Raw genomic sequence first — 22,951 nt, forward strand, 5'->3', positions numbered from 1 at the left:
CTAGGTGGGGCAAAATATCTAAATCAGTGATTCCTGCACAGGGCTGGCTAGTTTGTGGTCTTCCTGAACCTAGATATATTCTAGAATCAAAAGGAGAATCAGAACAGGTTATGACTTGGAAAGGTTTTTATATATACATATATATATATACATACTAGGATATTCTTGATTTTACATCAGAAGTGTTATAATTAATTATTATAATTACAGGGCAGCTAGATGGTGATGTATAAAGAGCCCTGGATTTGGAATCTGGAAGATTCAGTTCAAACCTGGCCTCAGATACTAGCTATAACATTCTGGGCAAGTCACTTAACCCTGTTTTCCTCAATTTCTTATCTATAAAATGAGCTGGAAATGAAAATAGTAAACCACTCTAATATTTTTGTCAAGAAAGTCTTAAATGGAGTCATGAAGAGTCAGCCATGATTGAAAAATGACTGCATTATAGTTATATATTGCATATTAAATTATATTTTAGTCAGAGATATTAACTGTGAGAAATAGCTCTTTCACTAGAATTTCTAGCCAAATTAGAATACTTACTTTCATGACTCCACTGCCCTCTTAGAAAAGGAATTATGCTAGAGGACAAAAAGGATTATACTTGAGTGAAAACTTCTGAATTTGAATCTCACTTTTCACAGTTACTAGTTGTATGACTTTATATGTCAGTTTCCTCAACTGTGAAATGGGAAATGGCTAACCAAATGGTAGTGTATGAATATTATAGAATACTATTTTGCTATAAGAAATAAGGATATAGATAGTTTCTAAGGGCCATTGACTTTTATGAACTGTTGAAAAATGAAGTAATCAGAACCAGAATAATTTATACAACATCAATATTATAAAACTGAATAATTTTGAAGATTTTATAAGCTGACAAAGAATGAAATGAGGAGAACCAAGAAAACAATTTATACAATATCAATAGCACTGAAAACTATAAAATTTTGAAAACTATAAAACCCATAATCAATTATGATGGTCATGATGTAATGATCATCCATAATTCCATCCATTATGAAGTATACTATCCTGACAGAGAGGTGATGGATTTAGGTGTAGAATGACACATTTATTTTTTTTTTGATGATGATAGGAAATGAAGGAATATAGATTTTTGTCTATCTATGCATAATTGATATAAGGAATTTTTCCTTTTTTTCCCCAATGGGATGAGAGTAGTAAGCAAAGGAAATAATTTTCTCTTAAAAGTAATTAAAATAAAATTAAGAATAATATCTGTAGTAAGAACTTCATAGGGTTCTTGTAAGAATCAAGTGAGAGAATGTTTCTAAAATATTTTGTAATCCTCAAAATATGTACAGCAGTCAATAAATCAGTCAACCAACATTTATTAAGGCCTTACTATGCACTAGGTAGCATTTAAGTACTGGTCAGATGGTTGGCAATTATTATTTCTTCTATAAAAGGGCCTTATTCCCATGTCTCAGATTCTCTCAAATGTGTTTATTATGGAAGGCCTTCAAAAATTTCATTTCCTTTAGGAAGCTTATTTTCTTGGTCATTTTGTTTAACACTGATCGTCCCCCCTTTGACTATACATGTTGGGATTTGGCATTTTTGGCCTATTTGGCAATTATTTCTCATTGTAAATGAATAAAGCACATGAGTGTAGGGATGATTTAAGAAAGTTTTGCTAGTGATTGTTTATCCTTGATTAAGCTGACCATTGAGGTCATTGAGGTTCTGTTTGTTTAGGCCTAGGGAAAGGCAAGGAATAGTTTTTTAGAATTTGAGATCTTGGATTCAGCATTTGTCTCTACTGCTTACTATTTCTGTAATGCTGAGCAAATTGGATAGCCTTTCTGTGCCTTAATTTCTTCACCTCTAGAATATGGGGCTTGATTTAAATGACTTCAAAATCCCTTTTCCACTTAAAATTTATTAACTAAATTGAAGAAGCTGATGAGAACCTGAGAAATCAAGTCCTAATGACCTGAACATTAATGGCCCGATATCAACATAAGAAGTGGTATTTACTGGAATACCTCAGGGTTAGAGGTCTATAGCCTATGCTGTTTAAAATTGTTGTCAATCACTTGGAAAAAAAGATATGAATGACATGCTTATCAAATTGGCAGGTGATATGAAATTAGGAGGGAAAGAGAAAATACTGGATGACAGAGTTAGGTTCTCCAATATTTTGTTTCCTGGATCTATTATCTTTATTATAAAATGAGTGTTGGATGATATTATTTCCGAGATCCATTCCAACTCTAATAGGTACGAACTTCTTTGTTTTCCCAGACAATCACAATGCACTGAGTTAGAGATTGTGCTCCCATTCAGTGAAGGCCCCCTCCTCAAATGTAATTTGAGATCTCCTTTATCTTCAACTGTTCACTGCAATAAAGATGGTGCCACAGGTTCTTTTATTCTGGTATGGTGTGTCCAGCCTCATTCCTGGGTCTGAATTGCAGTGTCTGAGGTCAGCAGCACCTGGTAGGGTCCGTCCCAGCACAGAGTCAGCTTCTCATTCTTCTAGGATCAGATCAACAAACCACTCTCCAGCCTGAATTCTATGAGCAGGGAAACCTAGAGAAGGAGTCTGAGCTATTGACCCTTTTTTGTAGTTCTTGTAAACGTCTTAGCAATGATTTAACATATCTCCTAAGAAATAAACCCCTTGTCTCTAAAAGAGGGTCCCAGTTTCCCATATAAGCCTGGAAAGGGGGACCATACAATAATTCATAAGGTGAAAGCCCACTGTCTCTATGTGGCTTGGTTCTGATTCTGACCAGAGCGAAAGGAAGGCATTTAGTAGTTGGGTCTCTAAAAATAATTTAGTCAGCTGCCATTTTATTTCTTGATTCATCCTTTCTACTTTCCCAGAAGTGGATGGATACCCATTTTTCCTTTTCCCATCTACCATTCTAGGAGAACCATTTATAAACCAATTTACTCCCCCAGGTATTGGCAATTCTTGTCAATCCTCTCTTACTTTTGTTTGGAAATCAATTAACTCTAAAACAACAACGTTCCTCTCTGGGGGCTGGTTCTGTTCCAGGGGACAAAAAGGAGGCAGGATTAAGATTATGATCTCAGGTGATTATTAGATGATCCTTTTCTAATAGTATTGCCTCATTTTTCAAAATTCTGGAGTCTGTGAGCCACCTTCCAGCCCTCTGATTGAGCATTGTCCTTACTTGGTGTGGGACACTCACTATAAGACTGCTTCCGAAGGTGAGCCCCCTACTCTCTTCTACCAATAGGGCAGTAGCAGCTACTGCTTGTACAAAGGTAGGCCACCGAACAAATAATGATGAATGTTGGAGGGGATGTGGGGAAACTGGGACACTAATACATTGCTGGTGGAGTTGCGAAAGAATCCAGCCATTCTGGAGAGCAATCTGGAATTATGCCCAAAAAGTTATCAAACTGTGCATACCCTTTGACCCAGCAGCGCTACTACTGGGCTTATATCCCAAAGAAATACTAAAGAGCGGAAAGAGACCTGTATGTGCCAAAATGTTTGTGGCAGCTCTTTTTGTTGTAGCTAGAAACTGGAAGATGAATGGATGTCCATCAGTTGGAGAATGGTTGGGTAAATTGTGGTATATGAAGGTTATGGAATATTATTGCTCGGTAAGAAATGACCAGCAGGAGGAATACAGAGAGGCTTGGAGAGACTTAAATCAACTGATGCTGAGTGAAATGAGCAGAACCAGAAGATCACTGTACACTTCAACAACAATACTGTATGAGGATGTATTCTGATGGAAGTGGAGATCTTCAACATAAAGAAGATCCAACTCACTTCCAGTTGATCAATGATGGACAGAGGTAGATACACCCAGAGAAGAAACACTGGGAGGGGAATGTAAATTGTTAGCACTACTGTCTGTCTACCCAGGTTACTTATACCTTCGGATTCTAAAGTTTATTGTGCAACAAGAAAATGATATTCACACACATGTATTGTATCTAGACTATATTGTAACACATGTAAAATGTATGGGATTGCCTGTCATCGGGGGGAGGGAATAAAGGGAGGGGGGATAATTTGGAAAAATATTAATACAAGGGATAATATTATAAAAAATATATATATATAATAAAAATTATTAATTAAAAAACAAAAACAAAAACAAAGGTAGGCCACCCTTTGGCTACGGGATCTAATACTTTAGAAGGAAAAGCTACTGGTCTTCTCTCCCCTTCTTATTTGAGCAAGAACTCCCAGAGTCCCCCCACCCCCTCAACATTGACAAACAAGTGGAAAGGTTTTTCCAAAGTGGGGAGAGCCAGTACAGGTGGTGAAATTAACAAAAGCCTTAAATCCTCAAACTTCTGATCACTCTCTGGATCCCACAGGATAGAATTGGGACTTTCTTCCAAGGCTAGAGTGATAGCAGCATAAGAATCTATCCATGCCCGACAAAATCCTACTGACCCCAGAAGTTTGCGTGGCTCTTTTTTTGTCTTAGGTTTGTGTGTGTGTAATATTCCCTCAGTTCTGGCAGGGGCCAATCTCTTGCTGCCTTCACTAGTCAAATGCCCTAAATATTTCATTTCCCACTCCACAAACTGCAATTTCTCTTTTGATACTCTAAACCCCAATCCTCCCAGGAAATTTAGTGGCTCAATGGTACAACTACTGGTGTGTTCCCTTGGATCCCCCACTACTAGCAGATTATCTGTAACATCCAAGTTCCCATTACTGGTTGAAAATCTCCCATGGGATTTTCAAGGATTCCACCAAACAAATTTGGGGACTCAGTGTAGCCTTGGGGCAAGACACACCACCTCATTTGCTGCTTCCTTCCAGTCTCTGGGTTTTACCATTCAAAGACAGATTTCTACTACTCTCCTCTAAAGGGCAGCTCCAGAAGGCATCCAGGGTATGTTCCTCCCCATGTGAACCTTTCTCCCTCCCCCTTAATGAGTGCCTTTCCTCGGTTGCTAATCTCCAAGTAATCCTCTTTACTTTTACACATAGCTGTTTGAGTTTTGTCTCCCTCATGGTCTTGCGTCTTTCTTTCTATCCTCAGCCAGTAGCACAGTACACACAATAAGCGCTTAAGAAATGCTGGTTTCCCACCAAGGTCTATGTCACAAACGGTAGTTGGCCTTTATGGAGAGGGCCTCAGGCCTCTCTACCTGCTCTCACCAGAATGTTACAGGCAGAAAAATGTTGTGTCCCGCTTTCTATGGAGTGACAAAACGGACCATCGCTTTCTAAAGCCCCTACACCGAGGTGATTAAAATATCGGGTCCTAGTGGAGAAGTGATAAGGTGAGACTCCCAAGCATGGTGGGGAAATGGAGTCCATTTATTTCAAGGGCTTTCCCCTTTTTATAATGTAACAAAACAACACTGAGCACATGAGACCACACAAACAACTTTCTTTTTGTTTTGTTTTATTTATTTATTTATTATAGCTTTTCATTGACAGAACATATGCCTGGGTAAATTTTTACAACATTATCCCTTGCACTCACTTCTGTTGTGACTTTTCCCTTCCCACCCTCCACCTGCTCCCTAGATGGCAGGCAGTCTTAAACATATTAAATATGTTATAGTATATCCTAGGTACAATATATGCCCCTGATTTCCTTGCGGGGGGGGGGGGTCAGTCTTGATCTCCAGGGGGGTCTGTGACTGATCTCTGGGGGGGGGTCAGTTTCACATCCTGCGGTAGTTCTCTGTCCCTGATCTCCACGGGGGAGAGGGGGCCAGATTCTTGAACCCCATGAGGACTCTAACACTTATGTCCCTTAGGAGTCTCCCACAATAAACTCCCTGCGCTGCCCCGGGGCTGTGGCAGGATCTCGGTCCAGGACCACACTGAGAGCAGAAACCCCGAGAGCCTGGAAACATGTCAGAGGTGCCGTGCCGGGACCGAGGGGTTGGTTTGTGCTTCTCGGGCCCGCTACAGCGGGGGGGGGGGGGGGGGGGAGGTCACAGCATCCCCGAGAGACCAAAGGAGCATCGTTATTCCTGTCTGTCTCCCTGTGGGGGGGGCCAAGAGGCGCCAGGAAAGATAGACAGAGCCCAAAGAACCAGAAACCTCTGCCTGGAGGTCGCAGAACCCAGGGGCTGACGCAGAAGTGGCTCCAGAAAGAACGTCCAAGTTTCTTTAAACAATCATGCTCTTGCTGGGGCGGCTGCTCCGCACCCACCGACCAGCGTCCACTGACAAAAGCTCATGGGAGGGGGATGGGGGCAAAGATGCGGCGGGGGAGGGGGGGCCGCCAGGAGAACGCACATCCGGGGAATCAACTCCCGCCGTACGCAGCGTCCCACGCTGCTCCAGCCGCATGCTTCCGGCGCCCCTGCCACTTGCTCCCGCACCACCAAGGGTCCGAGCCGAGCCGGAGCAGGGAGCAGGAGCCGGGAGCTGGAGCAGGAGCCGGGAGCTGGAGCAGGAGCCGGAGCCAGAGCCGGAGCCTGGGTAGGACCTGCGGGGGCCGTCCCGGTTCTGGCTTCTGAGGAAGAAGAGCAGGGGGCCGGAGTGGACCTCGCCCCCGCTCCCCAAGCAGCGTCTTCCCCCAGGACTCCCCGATCAGACCTCTGGCAGGGAGGGGGACAAGATGGCTGCAGAGGGCCCCCGTGGGAGGAGGAAACGAGAAGGCCCAGACCTCGAAGCCCAGAACCTGACCTGTGAGCTGTGTTGGGCCCGTTTTGAGACCCGAAAAGGCCTTTCCCGCCATGTGCGCTCCCACCCACGCCAGCCAGGGGCGTCCAAGGCTGAGGGGAGCCGGGCCCCCATCCACCCGCCCCACAAGCTGACGGAACAGAAGGGCAACCCCAGCAGCCCCCCGCCCCCGCCCCCGGCCGAGCCCTCGGGCTCCCCAAAGGAGGCAACGGCCTCTCCCCGACCGGGCCTGTGCGCCCTCAGCAAGGCAGGTGACAGACCCCCTGAGACCCCTATGAACAAGGTCATCTGGTCACCCCTTGGCTTCTCCTCCAAGGGCCTTTCCCACCCACCGGGCTCCCCTCTCCTCAGGAAGGAGCCGCCCACCCTGTGGGGGTCTCCCCTACCCCAGGATGAGAGCCCCACGCAGCCCCCGGGCGCCCCGCCAGGCTCCCCGAAGGCGCAGGGGCCCCGGCCAGAGGAGGAGGGGCCCCTGAACCTCACTTTAGATGGAGATTTGGGCAGAGAGCTGGACTGCCTGTTGTTCGGGGCCCGGTGTGAGACCACAAAGGGCCCGTCCATTCAGCCCAGAGCCCACCTGCGCCAGCCGGGGGGGAGCCGCCCGGATGCCGAGGGGACCCCCATGGACGTGGACTTCCAGAGCCACCTCCCGGCGGAGCGGGAGGGGCCGGCAGAGCCTGGGCGGCCTGGCTTAACAGCCCGCCGACCCCTGGTCTCGGCGCTGCTGTTCCCTCCACCGGCCAAGGCCAAGAAGACCAAGCCGACGGCGCCGGGGGAGGCCGGCCTTCTGGGGAAGCGGGATGTCTCTGCCAGCACATTCTGGGTTCCGTATGTGGAGCTGTCTCTTCTCAGTCTCTCAGCAGACCCGGAGCCAGACCAGGACCCCCGCTGTGAGCTCTGCGGGCAGTTCTTTGAGACCCGAAAAGGCCTGGCCAGCCACGCGCGCTCCCATCTGCGGGACATGGGGGTGACCGAGTGGTACGTCAACGGCTCACCCATTGACACCCTGACAGAAATCCTGAAGGGCCAGGCCCAGCCTCCGGCCGGGGGACCTCCCGACCCACCCTCGCCGGGCCCCAAGGCACTGGCCAAGGCAATGGCTGGGGGCCCTGGGGGCTCCCTGGAGGTTCAGAGTGCTTCCGGGCTGCACCTCCCACCCCCTGCCAAGAAGCAGCGCCCATCTAGCAGCCCCCTCTCACCAACCACTCCTCTCCCCTCCCCTGCTCGGAGGAGTTTCCCTGGGCGGCCACTTCCTTCCCTCCAGGAGAAATTCAAGTCCGAACCGAAGCCGGTGGAGATCAAACAGGAGATGTTGACTGGAAGCCCGCCTGGAGAAGGACGCCCACCTGATATACCCTGGTCACTTCATGAGGACATGGCAGCCCTGAGTCTATGTAAGGTATCCCCTGAGTGGGGAGGGGGGAGGACTAAAAGCAGGGAGTCAGGTCCAAGACACACAGGGATCTGGGGCTCTGCCAGGCTGGAATGGGAAGGTGCCCTCCTGGATGCCCAGGGGAGCCAAGGCAAGGAGAAGGCTCCTTCTCCCACTGAGGGGCAGCTGCTAAGTCACTGCTTCTCCCTGTGGCTGCTCTGGCCCCGGCCCCGTGGGGCTTCATACCGGGCGGTGATTACAGGCGGGTTAGAAGCTCTTGGACAAGGCGCTGGGCGGGCTTCCTCCTACACTGGCCTTGATGGGTCTGTGAAGGCTCTTTGGGGGGGTAAAGGGCCGGAGCCCGGGCCTGGTTTGGGTCCAAGGCTCAGGGACGTCAGACACTGAGAAGTTTGTTTTGGGAAGGGATGGGCCCGCACTCCCGGGGCCCCTTCCTAGAACAAGCGCCGGCCTCTCCGGAGGTGCAGCCTAGAGGAGGGAGCCCAGTTTCCCCCCCATTGGGGGTGCTGGGGCCCTCCCCCCTCCCATCGCCCTCTTTCTGTCTCTGCAGCTTCCTGGGCCAAGCCGGTCCAGAATATCCGCTGTGAGCTCTGTGGTGGGGGCTTTGAGGACCGAAGGGGCCTGGCCTGCCACGCCCGCTCTCACCTGCGGCACATGGGGGTGACCAAGTGGTCCGGCTCGCCCATTGACGTTCTTCGAGGGATCCTGGAGAAGAAGGCCGAAGCACCGCTCATTAAGAAGGAATCCATTAAGAAGGAACCCATTAACAAGGAACTCATTAAGAAAGAATCCATTAAGAAGGAACCCATTAACAAGGAACCCATTAAGAAAGAACCCATTAAGAAGGAACCCATTAACAAGGAACCCATTAAGAAAGAACCCATTAAGATAGAACCCATTAAGAAAGAACCCATTAAGAAGGAACCCATTAAGAAGGAACCCATCCCAGTCCCAGTTGGGCTGCCCTTGCCCCGGGGGGAGGATGGGCCCCAATCCCCTGGGAAGGGGCCTCAGGCCCTGTCTTTGACCCCATTGCCCCATAGTCCTGTCAAATCAGAGCCTGGCTTTGCCAGCGGGGCCGCGGAGATGACCCTCTCGCCTCTTGCCTCCCAGCCATTTGCCCGTTTCCCCACCCCCTTGGTGGTAAAGCAGCCGCCGCCTGACGAGAGACTTTTCGCTGAGGAGACGAAGCCCAAGATCCATACATGCCCGGAGCTGCCCGTCAAGACGGAGCCCATCTATGGCCAAAGCTCCCACGCTCCCAGGGAAGCCAGGTGTGAGCTGTGCAGTCTCCATTTCGAGAATCGCCAGGCACTGGCCAGCCACGCTCGGGCTCACCTGCGGCGATTTGGGGTGACAGAATGGTCTGTGAAGGGCTCCCCAATTAAAACCCTGAGGGAGTTGATCAAGCGCGACCCCCAGAAGGTGGGGGCCTACTGCAGCCAGATTCCACATGGCCGGCCCTCCCTGGGGATGGGCCGGCCTTCAGGCCCCAGACGAGATGAGGACAAACTACGGTCCCTCACCTTGGCTACCAGTAACCTCACGCTGGTGGATAAGCCCCCAGGGAGTGAATTCCGGGCTGGTGATGGCAGTGGGCCACCCCGGGCAGCCTCGCCTATGGATGTGGTGAAGACAGAGGAACACTAATGTCAGAACGTAAGTCAGGGTGAGTGTAGACAAGGCCGCCCTTCTCGGGGGGGGAGGCCAGCAGAAACTGGACCGCGGGCCACAGCCTCCTCCTCAGTTCGGCCTGTCCCCTCCCTGGGCCCCTGCCCTCCCCAGAAGTCCTTGGTGACGTTTGGGGGGCCCCCGTGTACACACTGAAATGCAAGTTCTGCTCAGCACAGTTCCAGGGCCTCCCTCCGTGCAGGAGGAGTGGGCTCGCCATCTCCAGAGGCACATCCTGGACAGGAACTTCCCCCATCGGAGCCCAGGCCTGGGAAGCCTGAGGCCCCGAGGCCCAGTAATGGAGCCGGAGGGAAGCCGTTGGAGCAGCCCTCTCCCCCTCTCTGGGGGGCTTTGGCCCTTTCTCTCTCCCTCCCCTCCTCTGGTGCGTTTCCAAAGGAGCCAGTGACGGCTCCACACTCAGGCCCGGCCGGAGCCTTAAGTGCAAGCATTCAGCGGAGGACCAGGCCTTCCTCTCTTCCTCGGCTTGGAAACTGCTCCCCTCTTCCCCCCCTGCCAAGAGGACATTTCTCCCCGGCTTTAAGGAAAAGCTGGCCATGCCCATCAAATGAACCCATCATTCCCACTGCTGCTTCAGGGCTGTCTGGTGCCTGGTAGGGGCCTCAGGGTGGGCTTCGGGCCTTCCCCCAATACCCAGGCTTCACAGTCTTGACTGCCTCTGTGCCACAGAACTCCCTGGGGGTTCCCCAGCAGTCCGACCCCTGAGGGGGGTTTTCCCTCAGAACAATTGGGCTCTGAGCCCATAGCTTTCTGTGCACTTTAGAAGCCCCCTCCCCGTCCCCTCCCCCTCCCCTGTTAGGGGTCTATTTTCTCCCATCCCATCCCCTTGTTTCACTATTGCTGTTTCTGCATAGCTCCCTAGAACTTCCACTTGTTTAAGCTAGTTTTGTGTAGAGAATAAGTAGCATTGATTTTTATTTTGGAGTGCTGGGATGAGGAAAGCCCAGAGGCCACTGACCTTTTACCTTTTTTCAGTGGCCACATTCTGGTTGTGAAAAAAAAAATGTAAAAAAAAACAAACAAAAAAATCAAACCAAAAAAAAACAAAAAAACAAAAAACAACAAAACAAACCAAAAGCAAACAAACAAACAAACAAAAAAACCCACCTAGTTATAATCCTGCTGTACTTGGAAATAGATACTTTGTGCAGAGATGAAATAAATCAGAGTTAAGAGGTCAAGAGACCTTCGTTGCAATTGCCTCTCAGTCTCCTTGTATTTTGTCTCCCTCTCACACCACTCCATCTATTCTGCTGGTCAACATTAGACCCCAGTGGTCTCTACAGGTGGCTTCTGTGACAGATCCCCACGAGTGATCTGGAACCCCGTTCTCTATAATGGGTTTCTGACACTGATCTCCACGAGGGTTCTTTGATCCTGATTCCATGGAGAGTCTCTACCCTTGATATCTATGGGGGCTCGCTGCACCTTACTCTTCATGGAGGATTGATGTTTTCAGATCTGTGACCCCACTCTCCACAGTGGTTCTTTGCCCCACGTGGGCTTAGGCCCTGCTCTCCATGGGGCATCTTGATACTGGGTCTCTGAGACAGATCTGGATGGGGAGTCTTTGTCCTTGATTTCCATGGGGGTCTCTGTACCTGGAGTAGCTCCACCTCTACCCACCCAGAGGGACAGACAGGGCCTCTACTAGAATACAGATTCTGAGCAGAGCTATCAGAGCATGCACACACTATCAAGGTGGGCAAACCCCAAACTTTAAAGGGTTGATCTCAAAAATGCAGTGTTATTGAAAATGCTGAGATCCCAATTAAGAAACTGAGGTTATAGGGCTGGAGAATGCCAGTCCCCAGACAGATGCCTATATCTTGGAGATTTCCTAAGAACAAAATAGTCCCTAAAGTTGAGTCTGCCAGGGCAATTCCACAGAATAAGGGGTTTAAAAGCTAAAGCATAGTAAAAACAAAAAGGACTGCTGAAGGACTTCCAATTCAATCTGAACTGGTGAGATAGGGGGTGGGGCAGCAGTACCTAAGACAAAGTGGACAGAAAACTAAGGCTTCCCACTCTTTTAGGTATTTTGAGAAAAATCCACCAGTTTCCCTAGTTCCCTATCTCTTCCTCTCCTTTTCTTTTCCTCATGGAAAGGAATCATCTAAAAACAAAGTAAATAGTCAAATAACCATCCCTTATATACATAATTCACAAGAGTGAATTAAAGTTCCTATACATAACAGACTAGTACAGGAGGAGTTTCCTAAAAGAAAAATCCCTCAAACAATTACATATTCTGAGTGAACATAGATGTTATAAACATATAACTTCCTTCACAGCAACAGTCAGCAATTTCCATCCCAAATCTTCCCAAATCCCCAAAAAAACACACAGTAATACATTTCTCATTTTAATAATAATTCATCAACCACTTCCCCACTTCCCCCATCTCAGTCCAAATGACATCAGGAGCATGGGCCATGGTCTCCATCTTAGCTGTTTCGGGCTGAGAAATGGTGGAAGACTCTCAATCCATGAGGGTGTGTGGGGGGTGGTGTCCATCTAAGCTTCAGATGGGCCCATCCATGTCTCAGAAGAGATTCAATAATCTGGAATTTGACCAAAATCTAGAACAACAACAAAAAAAAACCAATCTAACAAGGTTACAACAGTCTGAGATAGGAAGACTGGATTCACCAGACTGCTGCCAAATGTGAAGAGCCAGCAGCTCCGTTTCCTTCACTAGGCAGGCAAACGGCTGTCAGCTATATTCCCAATAAATGACAGTTAGATTTCACAGATCATTGTTAACTGTCCTCTTATCATTTAGAAACCTTTTAAAAACAAAACTCAGATATCCAGTAACAGACAGATGTCCAGGCTAAATACTTATTTGCCTAAGTCTTTAGGATATAATGATTCGAACCAGATTGGAAAGAACAAGTATGACCTGATGGAATTGCATTAACGGTTCTTATTAACTAGTGTTCTGATCATAGAAATCAGTCACAGGAAGAAAAAAATGCAAGAGCATGACTATAACACAAGACAAGCAGTTAAAACTCAACCTTCAGCACATCAGAGAGTGGAGCTTTAAAACTCCCAAATAACATTAACTACAAGCCCAAAGAATTTTATCTCCCAAGTTTCAGATGAATCCCAAACACTTATTTACCATTATTTCATATCGGTAACAGTAAGAAATGTATCCCAGAAAATTCACACAATTCTCAACGACCCAAGTAGATGCTGAATCTTGAATAAGTTGAACATTATACCAATCATTTTGCTTTTAAAGTACCCGATACCCAGAAAAATCCCAAACTACATATTGTCCACAACAAAAACATTTTCAAAATGAGGAAGGCAAAAACTATATTCTTGGAGTCCCTTTCAGATAATTGGCATCAATACAGTTCATTAAAACTTCCTATTTTCACATAAAAGAATCTGAAAAGTTCTTGAAAACATCAATTAAACTTTTTGAAATAACCCTTTCACACTATAGATCACATTTCTGATCATATGCTTTAATATTCATAACCATTATTTATCTAAAGAAACAAATATTCAATTAACATCTTGGAAGAGCAGCCTGTCCCTCTAAACAGTTTGTTTTCTTCAGTCAAAAATGGCTGCAGCTTTTCACTGCTGCTCTGCTGCTCTCCCCCTCCTAAAACTCACAGCCATCTCTCTGTGACTCCCCTTTCCAACCAGTTCATTCTTTTTCTCCCTGATTTCTTCTTGAAATCATTTGCTTCTACAACTCAATCCTTCCTAAATCACCTTCATTCTCCTGCCCCATGTCTCTGTCTCTCTCCTCCCAATGCCTACTTGCTCAAACCTCTGACATACTTTAAATATTCCCAACCAATAATTGCGTTTGTAAATAAATCTTTTTCCTTGTCTTTAAATCCTTTATAAACTTTAAACTTCAAGATTCACAATTAACTTTGAACCAAATTTCAGAAAACTTATAATATAGTTTACAAATTACCCAATAGTTTTAAAAAGCAACATACCATTTAAGTAGGGAGATACAAACATGACCCCTCCCCAAGGGAAGCTACTGGCATTTTGTTGAATAACCTATATTTTAATTTGAAATCCAACAAAACAATAAAAAATGAAAAGTTTTTCTCTTCAGTTGTAAAGGCCACAATATTCAAACAAGTCTATCCTCTTAATAAATCTAACATGTGCAAGGCAACAGTAAAATTATTTCCCCCAATTTCAAATTCTAGTACCTCTTTAAAATATAGTAAGTTCCCCAAACTCTTAATCAAATGTTGCAGACAATTACCCAGTTTACCTTTCTTAAACTTTCTGTTCTGTAATTCTATTGCTTTTTCTGCATAGCTTCCTAGAACTTCCACTTGTTTAAACTAGTTTTTTGTAGAGAATAAGGAGCATTGATTTTTATTTTGGAGTCCTGGGATGAGTAAAGGCCAGAGGCCACTGACCTTTTACCTTTTTTCAGTGGCCACGTTCTGGTTGTGAAAAAAATATAAAAAAAAAACAAACAAAAAACAAACAAACAAACAAAACCCCAGTTATAATCCTGCTGTACTTGGAAAATAGATACTTTGTGCAGAGATGAAATAAATCAGAGTTAAGAGGTCAAGAGACCTTCGTTGCAATTGCCTCTCAGTCTCCTTGTATTTTGTCTCCCTCTCATACCACTCCATCTATTCTGCTGGTCAACATCAGACCCCAGCGGTGATCTGGAACCCCGTTCTCTATAATGGGTTTCTGACACTGATCTCCATGAGGGTTCTTTGATCCTGATTTCCATGGAGAGTCTCTACCCCGAACTCTATGGACAGCCTCTATTTCTGAACTCTAGGAAAGGGCGTGTACCCTGATCTCCATGGGGGCTCCCTGCACCTTACTCTTCATGGAGGATTAATGTTTTCAGGTCTGTGACCCCACTCTCCACAGTGGTTCTTTGCCCCAGGTGGTGTTAGGCCCTGCTCTCCATGGGGCATCCCTGACTCTGATCTTGATACTGGGTCTCTGAGAAAGATCTTGATGGGGAGTCTTTGTCCCTGACTTCCAAGGGGGTCTCTGTACCTGGGAAGGTCTCTACCCCCGATCTCCACAATGGATCAGTGACACTCATCTCCATGGGGATTATCTCCCCCTGATCTCTTTGGTGGGCTCTCTGCCACAGCAACCCTGCCAGCTTTTGCTGCTTACAGGTTTCTCTTCTCTTCCTCAGGACCTGATCTTTTCCACCTAACTTCTCCGGTCTCATCTACACACATTCTGCTTCCCTTCTTTTTCCTGACCCTTCGCCTCACAATGGATCTATCACCGTGATCACCATGGGTATGGGGGGGGTCTCTGTCCTTGATGTTCCTGAAGGGTCTCTGCTCCCTGGAGTCTGAACCAAAGGTCCATGAGGAGTCTTTCCTGGAGGGGTTTCTGACACTGATCCCCATAGGGGATCTCTGACCTTGATTCCCATGGGGCTTCTTTTACATTGATTTTTGTGGGCAGTCTCTGATCTGATGTTCATGGGGGTGTGAGGGATGTAGAAGACCCTTACCCAAAATGACTACTCAGAGACCACCCAGTACAAGGCAGAAATGTTGTTTATTGAAAACCTCCGGAGGATGAGCTGTCCCATCACGAGATAAGAAAGAGAAAGCTCCGGGTAGGAGGGCTAAAGAAGTAGTAAAGATACAGAGCTTTTATACAAGAGATTACATCACAAGTCAGAGAGCATTGAGAAGGGGAGGGGGAGGCATCTCATTGGTTGTTGTCTTAGGAGAGATTGGAATGGAAGGTTTTAATTTCCCTGAAATCTCCTGATTTCTAGGAAACAGAAAATCAGGCCTTCAGGCTTAATCAAGCAGATAGTGGTCTAGCTAATAGACTAAATATCGATAAATGTCAAATATTGATAAATGTCATCAGCTCAGGTTCAGTAAATATGGTTATAGCTGACCAAGGCTCAAGTAAATATGGGCCTGCACATACTATACAGGTTGTAGGGGAAACAATGAAATAATGAAAATAAAATACAGAAAAAGAATTTACATATTCTTGTAAGTTCTTCACCTTACCTCTCTATGCCCCCTTCTCATATATATGTAAATGATTTCATCATATTTCTATGAAGAACTTATACACTGCTCAAAATCAGTTAACATCTCTATAAATTGCTTATCAAGTTCACCATCAATACTGAGAAATGGTGGAAGACTCTCAATCTATGAGGGGGTATGGGTGTGGTGTCCATCTAAGCTTCAGATGGGCCCATCCATGTCTCAGAAGAGATTCAATAATCTGGAATTTGACCAAAATCTAGAACAACAACAAAAAAAAACCAATCTAACAAGGTTACAACAGTCTGAGATAGGAAGACTGGATTCACCAGACTGCTGCCAAATGTGAAGAGCCAGCAGCTCCATTTCCTTCACTAGGCAGGCAAATGGCTGTCAGCTATATTCCCAATAAATGACATGACAGTTAGATTTCACAGATCATTGTTAACTGTCCTCTTATCATTTAGAAACCTTTTAAAAACAAAACTCAGATATCCAGTAACAGACAGATGTCCAGGCTAAATACTTATTTGCCTAAGTCTTTAGGATATAATGTTTACATAGAACCAGATTGGAAAGAACAAGTATGACCTGATGGAATTGCATTAACGGTTCTTATTAACTAGTGTTCTGATCATAGAAATCAGTCACAGGAAGAAAAAAATGCAAGAGCATGACTATAACACAAGACAAGCAGTTAAAACTCAACCTTCAGCACATCAGAGAGTGGAGCTTTAAAACTCCCAAATAACATTAACTACAAGCCCAAAGAATTTTATCTCCCAAGTTTCAGATGAATCCCAAACACTTATTTACCATTATTTCATATCGGTAACAGTAAGAAATGTATCCCAGAAAATTCACACAATTCTCAATGACCCAAGTAGATGCTGAATCTTGAATAAGTTGAACATTATACCAATCATTTTGCTTTTAAAGTACCCGATACCCAGAAAAATCCCAAACTACATATTGTCCACAACAAAAACATTTTCAAAATGAGGAAGGCAAAAACTATATTCTTGGAGTCCCTTTCAGATAATTGGCATCAATACAATTCATTAAAACTTCCTATTTTCACATAAAAGAATCTGAAAAGTTCTTGAAAACATCAATTAAACTTTTTGAAATAACCCTTTCACACTATAGATCACATTTCTGATCATATGCTTTAATATTTGTAACCATTATTTATCTAAAGAAACAAATATTCAGTTAACATCTTGGAAGAGCAGCCTGTCCCTCTAAACAGTTTGTTTTCTTCAGTCAAAAATGGCTGCAGCTTTTCACTGCTGCTCTGCTGCTCTCCCCCTCCTAAAACTCACAGCCATCTCTCTGTGACTCCCCTTTCCAACCAGTTCCTTCTTTTTCCCCCTGATTTCTTCTTGAAATCATTTGCTTCTACTAATCAATCCTTCTTAAATCACCTTCATTCTCCTGCCCCATGTCTCTGTCTCTCTCCTCCCAATGCCTACTTGCTCAAACCTCTGACATACTTTAAATATTCCCAACCAATAATTGCGTTTGTAAATCAACCTCTCTTTTCCCTTGTCTTTAAATCACCTTTTTTCACTTTAAACTTCAAGATTCACAATTAATTTTGAACCAAATTTCATAAAACTTATAATATAGTTTACAAATTACCCAATAGTTTTAAAAAGCAGCATACCACTTCAACAACAATACTGTATGATGATCAATTCTGATGGATGTGGCCCTCTCCAACAATGAGAGGAACCAAATCAGCTCCAAAAGAGCAGTAATGAACTGAACCAGCTACACCCAGCGAAAGAACTCTGGGAGATGGCTATGAACCACTACATGGAATTCCCAATCCCTCTGTTTTTGTCTGCCTGCATTTTTTATTTCCTTCACAGGCTAATTGTACACTGTTTCAAAGTCCGATTCTTTTTGTACAGCAAAACAAATGTCTGTTCATGTATACATATATTATGTTTAATTTATACTTTAACATATTTAACATGTATTGGTTGACCTGCCATCTGGGGGGGGGAAGGAGGGGAAACATTGGAATAAATGGTTTGGCAATTGTCAGTATTGTAAAATTACTCATGCAAATATCTGGTAAATAAAAACTATTATTATTTAAAAAAAGACTGTTCTTTAAAATTCTGATATTACTGTAGATGATTCCCATGCTACTAAAGTTCTGGGAGTTTTATATATGCACAAACACAGTATGAAGCAATAAATATAAATTGTAACTTAATAAAAAGCATTTTGAATTTTGTAAAGAAAAAAAATGCAATATACCATTTAAGTAGTGAGATACAAAGATGACCCCTCCCCAAGGTAAGCTACTGGCATTTTTAAAATAAGCTATATTTTAATTGAAATGCAACCAAACAATAAAAAAAGAATAGTTTTTCTCTTCAGTTGTAAAGGCCTCACCATTCAAACAATTCTTAAGATTTTATCCTCTTAATAAATCTAACATGTGCAAGGCAACAATAAAATTATTTCAATTTTATTTCAATTTCAACAAAACTCTTAATCAAATGTTAAAGATAAACAATTACCCAGTTTAGCCTTCATAAACTTTCTGTTCTCTAATTCCATGGAAGCAAACTTGCTAATAATGATTTTTCTTTCTTCTCCTGGAACAATTTTTAGAAACATGCCTAGTTTTCCCATAGGTCCAACAGGTCGGAGAGTCCCTGTGTTCAGCTAATTACCTCTCTTACTGGATTTTTATTCCTCCCTTCCAAATATCTGCAATTTCTTATTTCCAATCTTAAGTTTTCAATATTAACACACAGACCAATTTAAACTTATTTTAAAATTAACCCGTACTTTAGTTTGTGAAATTTCCTAAAATCTACCTAGATATTCCATTCAAACTTCTTTTCTTTAGTAAGCCAGGAAAGAGTTAAGCATCCACCCTTACTTTATCTTGAAATTTTTTTCCTCTGGCAGGAACCCACAAGCCTACATTATCGGTAGCAGGGCTCCTTGTTTATAGGAGTGATAGCCACTTTCTTCTATTTCCTCAAAACTTTCCAAACTTTCAATCTATGTTTTTATTTTCCTCCTTCTCTCCCCCTTCCTGCAAAGCTGCTGCCAGAGGTAGAGGGAGAGAAAGAGAAAAAATGATTTTCTCTTCTCGAGAAGCCCCAAACTAGTTTCCAAATTACCAATACATTCTGAGGCACTCTGAAAGAATGACTACTCTGAATGAATTCCAATTCCCACAATTCAGCCTGATATTTTTCTAATGCTGCAACACAGAGGCTGAATTCTTACCTCTTACGAGCTTGCTAACTTTTAACACACAACAAAATGCAAAGCAGACATACACACACAGACACACGCAATACTCTATTTTCACCTTTCAAATACAGATTTAAGGCTGATATACCCAAATAGTCTTGGGATATTCATCCTCCCAGGTTTCTTCCCTCTTCTATCTGGGAAGTTCATCCCAGTATTGAATTCCCTAGCTAACGTCCTGATACAAATTGTTGGACTGCTTTTATACCACCCTGGACCCGGCTCTAGGTAACCCTCACGGGCCTGGGAGGAAGTCCTTCATTACTCTCACTCCCCACAGCCACCTAAGAGCCTCCTCAGGAAAAGTCCTTTTTCATTGGGGTCAACAGCAGTCCATACCAAAAACAAATTTAGGAGGGCTAATCCCTCAGAGTCTCCCTTCGACCCAGCCAATAGACCCCAGACTTCCCAAGAGCTTTACCTCGAGAACACGTGTTTCTTTTCAGACTGCCGCCAGCCATCAGGACTCTACTTCCTTCAATCTTCAATTCTACTTTCCACTGAGTATCCCTGCCTCGGGTTGTTGTCTAAGAGGGGAGGGAGGCTGCTCACCCAGAGCCAGACACCATGGAGAAAACTGCTCTGTGGGCGCCTGTTGCTGTTCAGGGTGCACACAGCCGTCTCCCCCAAAGACCCCATCCTGGAGAGCCCCAATTGTGAGGGATGTAGCAGACCCTTACCCAAAATGACTACTCAGAGATCACTCAGTAGAAGGCAGAAAAGATGTTTATTGAAAACCTCTGGAGGTTGAGCCGTCCCATCATGAGATAAAAAAAGAGAAAGCTGGAGGTAGGAGGGCTAAAGAAGTAGTAAAGATACACAGCTTTTATACAAGAGATTATATCACAAGGAAGAGAGCATTGAGAAGGAGAGGGGGAGGCATCTCATTGGTTGTTGCTATCTGGAGACATTGGAATGGAAGGTTTTAATTTCCCTGAAATCTCCTGATTTCTAGGAAACAGAAAATCAGGCCTTCAGGCTTAATCAAGCAGACAGTGGTCCAGCTAATAGACTAAATATCGATAAATGTCAAATACTGAGAAATGTCATCAGCTCAGGTTCAGTAAATATGGTTATAGCTGACCAAGGCTCAAGTAAATGTGGGCCTGCACATACTATACAGGTTGTAGGGGAAACACAGAAATAATGAAAATAAAATACAGAAAAAGAATTACATATATTTTTAAATTTATTTAGAATTTTTTCCCACAGTATATATGCATGAGTAACTTTTTAAATAATACTATCCCTTGTATTCATTTTTCCAAATTATCCTCCCCCTCCCGCCACTCCCTCCCCCCGATGACAGGCAATCCCATACATTTTACATGTGTTACAATAAAACCTAGATACAATATATGTGGAATTCACATATTCTTGTAAGTTCTTCACCTTATCTCGCTCTATTCCCCACAGTGGGGACACTGCCCGTGATCTCCATGGAGGTTCTCGGCCTGCAGGGGGTCTGTGACCCTGATCTCCATGGGGGGATCTTTGTCCCCGTGGGTGTTTCTGACACTGATCTCTATAGGGGCGTCTCACATCCTGATCTCCATGGAGGCTCTCTGATGTTCATTGTTATGGCCAGTCTCTATTTGCTCCATATGAGGAAGATGCCATCCTTGAGCTCCATGGAGGGTCTCTGCGCCAGGGGGTTTGCGACACTGGTCTCCAGAACGGGTCTCTGCTCCCAATCTCCAGGAAGGGGTATCTACCCCTGATCTCTATTGAGGATCTCTAATGTTGTTCTCCATGGGGGTTCTGTGTGCTTGATCTCCATGGTGGGGCTGTGTCCCACATCTCCATGGGGCTCCCTACTCATGATCTCCATGGGGGGGTCTGAGACGCTGATCTTTATGGGGGTTACTTGCCCCTGGTCTCCATGGGAAGTTTCTGAATCTGATGTCCATTGTGGGGTCTTCCTCTGACCTGTATGGGGACCTTCTACCTTTGATCTCCATCCCTATGTCAGGTCTCCACCCATGATCTCCATGGGGATTCTGCCTCTAATCTCCCGGGGGGGGGGTCTTTATTCTAGATTTCATAGAAGGACTCTACCCCTGAATACCCCTGCCTCTCATTAGCATGGGGGTCCCCAGCCCTGATTTCCATGGGGGCTCTGTGCCTCTGGTCTTCATGGCTTTCTCTATTCCTGATCACCTCAGTGAGTGATCCCTGCAACAATAACCATGGCACCTTCTGTTCCTTACGTGTTTCTCTTCCCTTGCTCATGACGTGATTTTTTCTCCCTAATTTTCCCGTGAATCTTTGCCCCTCATGTCCTCACTAGTCTGCCGCCACCTTCCACCATCTCTTTTTTCACTGGTCTCCACCCCTCTATCCCTCTTCACTTCGTCTATCTTACCCCGTGATGTAAATGGGAGTCTCTGTCCTTGATGTCCATGGGGGATCTCTCTCCCTTGGGGGGATTTCTGACCCTGATCTCCATGGGAGTTTTCTGACTCTGATTTTCATGGGAGGTCTCTGAATTTGTTCTCCATGGCTGGGATCTCTATTCTTGACTCTGAGTCTCATCTCCACAGGGGTTCTGTCTCTGATTTCTATGTGGCTTCTGTGTTCCTAGTCTGCACAAGGGGGCTCTGTCCCTGGGGGTCTTGGACCACGATCTCTATGGGGAACTCTGACCCTGATCTCCAAAACTGGTCTCTGACCTTGGGCTCTATGGGGAATCTCTTTCCCAGGAGGGGGTTTCTAACACTGATCTCCGTAGGTGGGGGTCTCTATGTTATCTCTGTAGCGTCTGAATTTCATGTGGGATTTCTGACCTTGATCTCAGGGGTTGGGGAAGTCACTACCACTGATCTCCATGGGGGTCTCCAGCATGAATGTCCATGTTTGATCTCTGCCCCTTGCCTCCAGAAGGGAGCTCTGCCCAAGCGGTATTGGACAATGTCTCTGTGGGAGATCTCTGATCCTGGTTTCCATAGTCTCTCACACTGATCTTCAAGTAGCTCTCCACCACTAATCTCCACAGGGGAGTCTGCCCCTGATTTCCATGAGGAGTCTCCAACAGTAATCTACATGGGTGGTCTCGCCCCAGGTATCCATGATGGGCCTCTGCCTTGGGGGGTATTGGACCCTGATCTCCCTGGAGGGTCTGAAATCAAATGGGAGGTTCGCATTGATCTCTGTGGTGACCTCTGACCCTGAATTCAATAGTGGGTCTTTGATTTCAATAGGGGCTTCCCCCCCCAATTTCCATGGGGGGTTGTTGCTACCCATGATCTCCCTGGGGAGTTGCTACCACTGATCTGCCTGGAGAAACTCTAACCTTGATCTCCATGGGGGACTCTGATTTTGATTTCCATACTGGAATTTGTGACACAGTTCTCCATGTGGACACTCTGTCCCTGTTCTCGATGGGGGGGGGTCTGTTGCCCTTTTATCCACAGGAGGGTCTTTGGCCCTGATTTTATGGAGATTAGGAGCAAAGACCCTCCATTCTAATCAGAGATGGACTCCCCATTGAGATCAGGGTCAGAGAACCCGTATGGAATAACAAGACAAACCCCCCCAGGTGGGGATGGGGCAGAGACACCCCATGGACATCAGGGTCACAGACTACCCAGGGGCACAGTCTCTCCATGGAGATCAAGAACATAGCCCCCCACAATGGAGGTCAGTCCCACATGATCCTAATAGAACTCAAGGTCACAGACCCATCATGGAAATCAGTGGCATTGTCCATTGGCTCAGGCCTCTGACCTCCATGGAGGGTCTCTAGCTCTGATCTCCAGGGGTGGTCTCTGAGCCAGATGTCCAAGAGGGCTCTGCCTCTGATTTTCATAGGGGGTCTGGCCCTGAGTTCTATGGGGAGGGTCTGGAAGGGGTCTGCCACTTCTCTCCATGTAGGGACTTTAACATTAATCTCCATGTGAGGTCTCCACCCCTCATCTCCCTAAGGGAACTCTGGAAGGGGGGTGT

At 45.5% G+C, this 22,951-nt stretch overlaps 1 protein-coding gene across 1 annotated transcript; it reads left to right on the forward strand.

Moving 5' to 3' along the window:
• The first annotated feature begins 6,309 nt into the window (after positions 1-6,309).
• Positions 6,310-10,412, forward strand: LOC141549060 (protein Wiz-like). The gene is given in 8 exon segments (XM_074278395.1): positions 6,310-8,022; positions 8,569-9,724; positions 9,726-9,760; positions 9,763-9,827; positions 9,830-9,869; positions 9,872-9,937; positions 9,940-9,984; positions 10,345-10,412. Coding segments are annotated over 8 exon segments (2,934 nt in total). The 5' UTR covers positions 6,310-6,563.
• The last annotated feature ends 12,539 nt before the right edge of the window (positions 10,413-22,951 follow it).

This window comes from Sminthopsis crassicaudata, chromosome X, assembly GCF_048593235.1.
Source record: "Sminthopsis crassicaudata isolate SCR6 chromosome X, ASM4859323v1, whole genome shotgun sequence".
NCBI classification, from domain to species: domain Eukaryota; kingdom Metazoa; phylum Chordata; class Mammalia; order Dasyuromorphia; family Dasyuridae; genus Sminthopsis; species Sminthopsis crassicaudata.